At 50.5% G+C, this 10,854-nt stretch overlaps 1 protein-coding gene across 5 annotated transcripts in view; it reads left to right on the top strand.

The window, feature by feature from the left end:
* Positions 1–416: 416 nt before the first annotated feature.
* Positions 417–10,854, top strand: part of LOC114104875 (zinc finger protein 623) — a 29,029-nt gene continuing 18,591 nt past the window's right edge. Inside the window, exons 1-3 of one of the 5 annotated variants that reach the window (XM_071602066.1) lie at positions 417–523; positions 6,145–6,292; positions 6,443–9,916. In XM_071602066.1, the coding sequence (XP_071458167.1) occupies positions 6,516–8,015 (1,500 nt within the window). In that variant the 5' untranslated portion in view covers positions 417–523; positions 6,145–6,292; positions 6,443–6,515 and the 3' untranslated portion in view covers positions 8,016–9,916. Of the gene's footprint in view, positions 524–676; positions 752–784; positions 5,955–6,144; positions 6,293–6,442 lie in introns of those variants that run through there. The other 4 variants (XM_071602068.1, XM_071602067.1, XM_027950967.3 and 1 more) reach the window with 4 other exon arrangements.

The raw sequence follows: 10,854 nt of genomic DNA, 5'->3' as shown, positions 1-10,854 counted from the left end.
CTCGTCCTGGGTCTCAGGCTGGTCTCCTCCAGGGCCGGCGGCCCTCGGATGCCCTGCGCGCCAAGACCCGGGCGGTTCTCAGCGCCGGACAGCGGAACCCTCGGCCCTCGCTGGGGCTTGGGGTGAGCCTCTCGCTGCAGCTCGCCGCTCCCCAACATTTTCAGGGGGCGATGACCAAAGTCTGAGAGACCCCCACCACCCGGGATTTCCCGGAGGCCAGCCTCGCCGCCGGAGAGGTTCGCGGACCTGCCAGCCTCCCACCCGCCGGCCCGCGCTGCGCCGCGGCCCAGATCCCGACCCCCCCAACCCCGGCCCACTGGCCGGAAGTCCACACCACCGAGAGGGAGTCGGCTCCTGGAGCGCCTAGAGCGTTCCCGGAAGTCCTCAGGGCGGGATCTCGGATGACTTCCGGTGGCGGCTTGCGGGCCGTCGTGCGGGCTTTGTCGGCGGCTTGCGGGGTCGAGGGCTGGGCGGCCTGGCTACGGCGTCGGGCGCGCGCCGTCCTCTCGCCGCCGGGCGCCGGGTGAGTGGCGTGTTGCGGGCTCGCGGCCGGGCGGGGTCCGGCCCAGCCATGGCGGGCCGGTCTCCCGGGGCCGCGGCGGCGGCGGCGGCGCCCAAGCCGGCCGTCTTGTCCCCCCCGAGCTTCCTGCGTAATGCCAGGCGCGTTCCCCGCGCTCCGCGAGGCTCGCCGAGGTGTCACCCGGCCTCTAGGCCGCTCCGAGATGGGCTGCCCAGGCGTTTGCGGGTGCAGGTGCGAGCGTCGCTGCTTTGTGCCTCTGACCCTGTCTCCCTCCCTGCGGCCTCCGCTGGAGATGCATCGCCGGCACCTCTGTGCTGCTGGGGTTAGAGGCGGAGGTGGAAGCTTGGTCTGAGTCAGCTGCAAGAAACCCCACATGGGGACAGGTGGTTGGCTATGCTGTCTCCATTTTCCTGGAAACTTCCTTTTCTCTTAGAAGTCTGTGAGCCCCAGTGGTGTCTCTGCTGATGCCAGGCACGTTTTATCCTCTTTACACACTGGCTGCACCATGATCCAAGGGTCCTCAGGGCCCGAGTGTGTGCCTGCGGTTCCCCAGAGTATTAATGTCTTATGTCTACCTAGGATCTGAAAAATGAGTCTTGAGGCAATACCGTGCTCTCCCTATTCACAGAGAGGAGGCCTTTGTCCCTGTCATTCCGGTGACATTACATCATTTCTTTCACAGTTGTCATAACCAGGGCATTCATCTTATGGAAGGTGCTGGGAGGGATTTCACAAGTCATCACCTGTGCTGGCCTCTCCTGGAGTTCTGGGATGGATTGCTGTTTCTGGAACAGCCAGCAGGTGATAAGGAGAGAGGGCAAGAGCTGGGAAATCAGTAGGACACTTATTAGCCCAGCTGAAGATGGAAGACCCGGAGCTCAGGGAAAGACACAGAACAGTGTGGTGTCATTGAAACAGTTCAGGAAGCTGTGGGTGCTGCTTGGGCTGGTGGACAGTGCTGGTGAAAGAACACTGGGTTTGTCAGGAAAGGGAGACTTTTTTTCTGTTTTCCTTGGGAGAACCCTGAGAGCAGCTGCTAGGAGCAGAAAACAGTGGCCTTACAGTGAAGAGGGAGAAGAGGAGCCAGAGAGAGCAGCTAGCAACTGGTTTGCTTCTCTTTGACCTTGAACAAGTCAGTTCCTTGAATCCCTTGGAAGGTTCTGCAGAGAACATGCAAAATAAGTGCACCTTGCCTGCCCACTGGCACACACTTGGGGCCTCCACTGCTGCAGCATGTGCACTGCCAGGGCCGAAGCTTAGCAAACCATCCTGCTCTTTTTCTGTGGGCCTCAAGCGGTAAATTACTGAGAACCAAAGCTGGAATGCCCCTTTACCAGTGCAGATGTGAAGGCTGAGCTTCTAGTGCCATAAGGAACACCCCAGTATACCCCAGAGTCACAGTCACTGCTGCTGATACACAGCATCACTGTGCATTTATACCATTCCTGTGATGCTTCTTCCAGTAGATTCCATGTTTTGTAACAGAAAAAGGTCATGTTGTTTCAGAAACCTGGCATAGTTTTACTATTATTTATTTCACTCAAGTTTCTTTAAAGGAAAAAAGTATTGATTTAATTTTACTTATATTCACAGAAGAAAAAGGAGCTAAGTAGAAACTTAAGATTGTTGATTTTGAAATATATGTTTGTTTAAAGCAAGGTATATTCTATTTAAGAACTTCCTATGAAGTTAAAAAAATATATATGAAAACCTATGTCAGGCACATGGTTTTAAACTGTGTTCTTGTAGACACACAGAAGATTGTTGCCAGATGTGTTGTCACTTTAAACTAGCAGTTAGGTCAGGTGTAATGGCAGCCTGCCTATAATTCCAGTGACTCAGAGGCAGGAGGATCATAAACTTGAGGCCAGACTCAGCACAGACCCTGTCTCAAAATTAAAAATAAATAAACAAAAAACTGGGCATGGTGGTATACACTGGATGTAATCCCAGTGGCTCTGGAGGCTGAGGCAGGAGGATTACGAGCCAGCCTCAGCAATGGTGAGGTTCTAAGCAATTTAGTAAGACCCTGTCTGTAAATAAAATACAAAATAGAGTTGGATAGGGCTGGGGATGTGGCTCAGTGGTCAAGTGTCCCTGTGTTCAATCCCCAGTACTGGAAAAAAAAAAAAAAAAAAAGCCTGGTGTGGTGGTGCAGGACTGTAATCTCAGTGGCTCAGGAGGCTGAGGCAAGAGGATCTCAAGTTCAAAACCAGCCTCAGCAAAAGCAAGGTGCCAAGCAACTCAAACTCAGTCAGACCCTGTCTCTAAATAAAATATAAAATAGGGCTGGGGATATGGCTCAGTGGTCAAGTGCCCCTGAGTTCAATCCCTGGTACCCCTCAAAATAAATAAATAAGTGAAAAGGGTTGGGGATGTAGCTCAGTGGTAGAGTCCCTGGGTTCAATCCCAAGTACACGGGGGGAAAAAAAATCAATGTATTACTGATTAGAACAGCCAAGAAACCACATTCCTACTCCTAATTCATTCCCTCATTTTCCTGGTACTGGGGATTGAACCGAGGGATGCTCTACCACTTAACTGCACCCAGTGCCCCTTCTTATTTAATATTTTGAGACAGGGTTTTGCTAATTGATGAGGTCATAATACAAATCCTAGCTGATATCTCAGCAAAATATCTGTAAAAGTGACATCACACTTAGGAAAGAAAACAGTCTCCATGAGGAAATGGGTGTGGAGGCAGACAGACTGGGATTCAAGCCTTAGCTGCCCTTGTTGGCTTGGTACCTTGGATTCTAGCCTTAGCTGCCCTTGTTGGCTTGGTACCTTGGGTGACTTTTTTCTTATTCTGTTTCTTCTGTGAATAGTGGAGTAAATGGTGCCCTCTGAGGGTTGCATGAGGTGATGCCAGTCCAGTGCTCAGCACTGCGTGGCCAGAGCATGAGGGCACAATGCATAGAACCTTCCTTTCCTGGGTCCTGAAGCAGTTGAGGCACAAGAGTGAGGCACACAAAGCACAAAAAGTCACCTTAGAGACTGAATGCCAGTTAGATCTGTTGCCAGACTTCCCTGTTTAAAACTCGTGGCATGGAGGAGCAGAGCAGAACACATGCCCTGGGAACCGCTGGCTCAGGAAGGGTGGAAGAGGTGGGCTGAAGGCCTGGTCGCTGTCCCAGTTCTGTTTTGCAGACTCGTCTACCTACTTGGGGCAGAATGCTGGCTCTGACATAGTGGGGGTAGAAGAGCCCTGAAAGTTTTTGAGTAGGAGATTGACAGTGATTCGTGCTTTTAAAGACTCCTTCTGCTACTGTATAGAAGATAGAAAAGAAGAAATATGGAGTTAGGAGGCTGTTGCACTTGTGTGGTGAGAAGTGGTGATGGAGGATGGCATTTGACATTTGAGACACTGTCAGGTGCCTTCAGCAGTGTGAAGGCCTGGCCTGCAGGTCTGCTGATGGGTTGGACTTGGGATGTCAGTGGAAGAGCAGGGAGTCCGTATTGCAGTCTGGTCTGAACAGATGAAGTAATGTGGCCTCGCTACAGAACGGGCACATTGGAAGAGCAACCTCTGTTCTGAAGTTTGACCCATTAGTTTGAGAAGCTGAGCGCATCCAAGTGCAGGCATCAGGTTGGGAGCTGTCAGGTGCAGGAGCGGGGAGAGAGCCAGGCTGTAGGTAGAAGTGCGGGTCGTCTTCAGTGGATGGGTCTGTCTCCTCAGAGGCTGTGCCCGCCCCTCACTTGAGTGGAGATGGAGAGGAGATCTGAGCACTGAGCTTAGTGTATGGGAGGGTTGCAGATCGTCAGAGGGCACCAGGAGGGAGTTATGGTAAGAAAGGGATAGTCGGGAGAGGTTGTCCAAGAAGCCCATTGACAGGGTGACCTCCAGAGGGGCAAGTCAGTGGCTGGCAGGTATGGACAGGGATTGAGTTGCGTGAGCATCCATGGCTGGGCCCACTGAGCTGACATGGTGGGCTGCGAGGATGAGAGTGCTGGAGTGAGTTCAGTAAGAAGAAAACAAGAAGAAATGAGCACGGTGACCTGTGTTGCTGCAGGGGAGAGCGTGGGTGGAGCTGGAGGAGAATAGAGATAGGAAGTTGGGGGTATTTTTTGGTGGTTGTTTATGTGGTACTATGGATTGAACCCTTATGTGCTTTACCACTGAGCTACATCCCAGACTTTTTTACTTTTTATTTTGCAACAGGATCTCACTGAGTGGCCTGGGTTGGCCTCAAACTTGAGACCCTCTTTTCTCAACCTTCTAAGTGTCTGGGATTATAGCTGTGTACCACCATATCCCACCTGTTTTTATTCTTTTTTGGTATCGGGGATTGAACTCAGGAGCACTTACCGCTGAGCCATATCCCCAGCCCTTTTTAATATTTTATTTAGAGACAGGTTCTCACTGAGTGGTTTAGTACCTCACAGTTGCAGAGGCTGGCTTTGAACTCATGATCCTCCTGCCTCAGCCTCCTGAGCCACTGGGATTACAGGCGTGCACAACCGTGCCACCACAGTGTCTCACTGTGCTGCCCAGGCTGGTCCCAGACTCCTGGGCTCAAGTGATCCTCCTGCTTCAGTCTTCCCAGTGGGTAGGAGTATAGGCACATGACAAAGGTTTTTAGGTGGGTGGAAACACTGTGTTGCTGTATCCTGGTGGGAATGGTGGGCTGGAGGGATCATGGGATTAGATTGCAGAGAGGAAGTGAATTATGACTGGGGGAACTGCAGTTGGGTCAAGGACAACTTCACAGAGCAAGAGGTAGGGGGGGAAGTGGACATTCTGTGCCACTGCTCATCTTTTCTTATTGAAGAGGAGAAGCCAGGTTATCATCTACAGGACAGAAGGGAGTGATGGACATGATTTTAGAGGAAGCACAAGGGAGTGTAGAGCATTCTGGCAGCTCTCGGTCCCCAGGCAGTACGAGGACACCCACAGGTCAGCAGGCAAGCTAAATGTGACCAGAGCCGGGTCCCACACCAGCTGGTAGGTGTGAAAGGGCAGGGGAATTGGGATTATATGAAGAGGCTGACTGTACAGGCATCCCTAGGTTCTGGAGATGCCAAAACGGGCGGAAACACTTAGTTCCTGTGTGTAATATCGTATTTGCTGTAGCCTATGCATAACCTCCAAATACTTTAAATGACTTCATGTTATTTATACTTAACACATGCAAATAGTTATTCTATATTTTTTGAGGGAATAATGCAAGAAAAATGTCTGCATATGTTCCATACACCATTTTACATTTTGAATACGTTTGATATGAGGTTGGTTGGAGTGTGGATGCGAGTCTCAGGATGAACGGGCAGCTGTGTGAAGTGATGAGAAGGGTCGGGCAGACCAGGGCAAGAAGCAGGAGCCGTTTCAAGCTGCCATGGATCTAGTGCTACAGACCTAGGTGGTAAAATCACAGAAAGTACAGGACTGGAAAATACTAGTCCTGACTGGACTCCTGGCTTCACATCACCGCAGGTGAGGACGCGGTAGCTGTTGCTAGTGTAGTGACTACGGGAGGGAGTGTCACATGGCTGCAGTACCGTGAGCCTTGGGTCCTTACTGGGTGAGGACAGAAAGCCGCACGGGAAGGAAAGAGAGACAGTGAAGAGAAGGCCGGGTTGATACATTTAATAGTTCAGGAATATACGTCTTGACTTTTGACTAGAGTTCCAGCCATATTCCTACCCTCTGCGACCCACCCAGAGCACACCAAGGGTCACCAGGGGTCCTCACCACAGAACCCCCTGTCCTGGAGTTGGACGTGTCAGAGGTGGACCTACAAAGAAGCCTTTCTACATGGAGGTGGCTGCTGGGTGAGATGAGCACACATAGTGGAGGAGGGTTGGGAGTGTGGGCAGAGGAAACTCTTCCTCTCCCACTTGCAGGGTCTGAGCTGAGGCTTGCACCTGCTTCAGCACCTTCCTGTTAACCAAGGGAAAGATGATCTTTTTCTGTTGTTTCAGATTCTGCATAGGAGCTGGTAACAAGAAGGTTGACTTTGAAACTTGAATCCCTGAGGATGAAAATTCACATAAGATGATGTCAGACAAACTGACAGTGATGGAGCCCCCTGCCCCTGAATCTGGGGAAGTCCAGGAAGCCAGATTAGGGCAGCTATTGAGAAACCCAGAAGGACAGAGCCTGGAGAGTCCTCCCTCTCAGGAGGGGGACTTCAGGCAGGTGACAGTGACCCACTGGAAAATCCAAACAGGAGAGACAGCCCAGGTGTGCGTTAAGTCAGGAAGAGACACTGTTCTGAACTCAAACATTCTTATACTTCAGAGGGAGCTCATAGAAGGGGAGGCACATCCTTGCAATATTTGTGGCAAAAGCTTCCCTTTTAATTCAGACCTAATTAGACATCAGATTTCTCATACTGGGGAGAAGTCTTACACATGGGATCACTATGGGAAAGGCTCTGGGCAGACCCCACAGCTCCCTGAGCATCAGAGGGTCCACACTGGAGACCGACTCTGTGTGTGCAATGTGTGTGGGAAAGACTTCATCCACTATGCAGACCTAATTGAGCATCAGCGAGTGCACGTGGGAGAAAAACCTTTCAAGTGTGCTCAGTGTGGGAAAGCCTTCTGTCACAGCTCCGACTTGCTCCGGCACCAGAGGGTTCACACCAGAGAGAGGCCCTTTGAGTGCAAAGAGTGTGGGAAAGGCTTCAGTCAGAGCTCCTTACTCATTCGCCATCAGAGAATACACACAGGAGAGAGGCCCTATGAGTGCAACGAGTGTGGGAAGTCCTTCATCAGGAGCTCGAGCCTCATTCGGCACTACCAGGTGCACACTGAAGTGAGGCAGTACGAGTGCAGAGACTGTGGGAAGGCCTTCCGCCATCGCTCGGACCTCGTTGAGCATCAGAGGATTCACACTGGAGAGAGGCCCTTTGAGTGCAGTGAGTGTGGGAAAGCCTTTATTCGGAGTTCAAAGCTTATTCAGCACCAGAGGATTCATACTGGAGAACGGCCGTATGTGTGCAATGAGTGTGGGAAGCGTTTCAGCCAGACATCCAACTTCACTCAGCATCAGAGAATCCACACTGGGGAGAAACTCTATGAGTGTAACGAGTGTGGGAAGGCCTTCTTTCTGAGTTCATACCTTATCCGACACCAGAAAATCCACACTGGTGAGCGGGTATATGAATGTAAAGAGTGTGGGAAGGCTTTTCTGCAGAAAGCCCACCTCACAGAACATCAGAAGATCCACACTGGGGACAGACCTTTTGAATGCAAAGACTGTGGGAAAGCCTTCATCCAGAGCTCCAAGCTGCTGCTGCACCAGATTGTCCACACTGGAGAGAAGCCCTATGTGTGCAGCTTCTGTGGGAAGGGCTTCATCCAGAGGTCAAACTTCCTTCAGCACCAGAAGATGCATACGGAGGAGAAGCTCTACGAGTATAGTCAGCATGGGAAGGGCTGTGCCCCGCCCCCAGACTTTGTGCACCAGGAGGGCCTTTCTCTGGATGAGGCCCCCATGCATTTGGCTAAGAGAGCCACAGGACAGGGGGATTGTGCAGATAGTGTATAGAAGATCACTCTGGCTCTGGGAGTGGTGTTTGGTAATGGGTGGACTTCGCATTCGTGTGACTTGTGAGATTTGGATGTGTAGAGTTTCCTTGATCTAGACAGCCTGGTTTTGGAGTGGACTGCCACCAGGGCAGGAGAACTGAAGAACCTGGTGGCTGGCCCTGAGCTGGGGTGGGCTAGGGGTGGGAAGGTCGTCTCAAGAAAAGGTAGAGATTTTCCTCACAATCATAACCCACACTTGAGCTAAATCGTTTAAGTGTAGAGCTGAGGGTCTAATCCTGTTACTCAAGAGAGTGTTACCTATCAGAAAGACTGAAGAGGGAGACTCACAGAACCAAGCCCTGCCCCGTCCTAAGGTCTCTGCTCCTTGACCACTCAGCTTCTGGCCAGGCAGGTGAAACATGCTATTTCCCATGTTCTCCAGGTTGTTTCTGCTTCTGTTCTTTGAAGGGTCTTCCTTGCCCTGCTGATTCCTGCCCTGCTGATTCCTGATCACGGTGCGAGGCTCCTCGGGCGTCACGTTAAGCCGAGTTTCCCTGGTGCTTAGCCAGGCAGGCTCCATGCTTCTCTGGCTCAGTGCTCCCTCTGCTACTGTACTTCTTTGATGTACCAGAATTATGAATTCTTTCCCCTCACACTCAGTTCCTTTATGTGTCCCCAGTGTCTGGCACATGGCAATAAAAAGCACCCCCAGATCTGGGTGTAATAGCCATTGACTTTTATTGCTACTTTTAATGTTAGCATATTCTTCGTTCATCTGGCACCAGTGTGATCTGTTGTGCTGGAGGTGTCTTCTCTTGTGTCCTAGCAGCTCCAAGATTAATTTGTCTTCTGTCATTTCCTTGTTCACATTGTCATTTGTGACATTTGAAAAAAATATATTGAGGTCTAAAGAGAATAATCCTAGATAATGGAAAATCGAGTAAGGCACTATCCATCCCAAAGCCACTGAGTGCAGTGGGGAGGACAGATCTGGTGTATGACTGGTGTGTCGAAATAGAAGAGCGTTCTGGGTCCTGTAGGACCTTAGGTAAGAAGGAGACTGTTATTGTCACATGGATCTGGAAGGCTTCACAGAGGAGGGATATTTTAGCTGCTCCAGAGAGGGCAGTGGGTGCTTGTCAGTTAGAGGAGGAGAAATGACCTGGGGGAGGGAATCCCAGGGGACAGGCAGACAGGATTGCCATGTGGTTGGGCTGTCAGAACCGGGAAGTTCAGTCCATGGTGAACAGCAGCTGGCTCTGAGGTGGTACAGAACAACTCTCGCCCATAAGGACACATTTTGAGTTCTTAACACATTCTAGTGGCCCTGGAAGCCTTGAAGGGGCGGGCCATTCTAAACAGACTGTACACAGAGTCCACTTCCTGGAAAATGCCATCACTTGATGTTGCAGACAGTCAAGAAAGGGGCATTACTGGCCACTTTAACCAGGACAAGGAAATCCCCACACCTGTGTAACCACCCCCACAATTAAAAAGACACCTTTTATCCAAAAGTTTCCACTTGCCCTTGCCAGCCAGCTCCATCCCAGCCCCAGTAACCACTGTGTCAGTGAAGGTTAGTGTTGCTTGTCCTAGAGCCCCACCTACATGAGTGCAGCCGGTGACGTGTGGAAACGGAAGTGTGTTCACTAATGTTCCTAGTACATACTCTTGTCCCTTAGGCTCAACAGGTTGTGTTTTAGTGGTCCTCTTTGTCAACTGGTGTTTCACTGCATGGAAAATTTGTCATTTGTTTATTCGTCCATCTATTGGAAATTTGAGTTTCCACTTTGGGGTCTTAACAATAAAATTGCTGGGAATGTAGCTCAGTGGTGGAGTGCTTGCCTAGCATGCTCAAGGTCTGGGGATCATCCCCAGTACCAGGGCAGGTGGAGGGAGAATAAAACTGCTATGAACATTTGTGTAAATGTATTTATTTGCACATGGGGTTTTCTTTTGGGTGAATACCTACAGCTTCTATTGGCAAGTTTTAAGATAATTGTTCATTCAGGCGCTGTAACAAAACACCCTGAGCTGGGAGGGCTTATGAACAATAGGAATTCATCTCTTGTGGCTCTGGAGGCTGGGAAGTACAAGGTCAAGTGCAGGCAGATTTGGTGAGGGTCCTCCTCCATAGATGGGTGTCCTGTAACCCCCACGGCAGGAAGAACAAGGAGTTTTCTCTGGCCTTTCACAGTTCATTTGGGAAGACTGCCCTGGACATCTGATAATCTCAAAGGCCTCACCTCCTCATACCACCACTTGGGGGGTTGGGATTTCAACATAAATATGGGGTGTACATAAACAGTCCATTGCCATGAAAGTGTTTTTGATGGGAAATCCCAACAGTCTCCTGGTGGCCCGTCTTCTCTTCCTGCCAACACGGGGTGCTGTCACCATCTCGCCTGGGGTTGGGGTTGATTTGCCTGCTGAACGGTGCCCAGTGCCTGTCTGCATCATCTTTTGTGATGTGTCTGTCCGTGTTTTTTGCTCAATTTTAAGGTGGGTTGTCTTTCTTGCTTTTTGTGCTAGGGATTGAACTCGGAGCTCCACCCCTGAGTGGCGCCAGGCCTTTCTATATTTTGTTTTGAGACAGGGTCTCCCTACGTTGCTGAGGCTGGCCTTGAACTTGTGCTCCTCCTACCTCAAACTCCTAAGTAGCTGGGATTACAGGTGTCCTCCACTATACTTGGACAGATTTTAAAAAACTTTTTTTTATTAAACCTAATTTATTGGAGTCTTCTATTTATGTATGTATATGCAGTGCTGAGAAGCAAACCCAGTGTCTCACACATGCCAGGCCAGCGCTCCACCACTGAGCTGTGAGCCCAGCCCTATCAGAATCTTTTCTAGCTAAT

Source organism: Marmota flaviventris, chromosome 15 (genome assembly GCF_047511675.1).
Source record: "Marmota flaviventris isolate mMarFla1 chromosome 15, mMarFla1.hap1, whole genome shotgun sequence".
Taxonomy (NCBI): Eukaryota; Metazoa; Chordata; class Mammalia; order Rodentia; family Sciuridae; genus Marmota; species Marmota flaviventris.
Note: the sequence above shows the minus strand (reverse complement) of the source record. Positions and strands in the feature narration are given on the sequence as shown.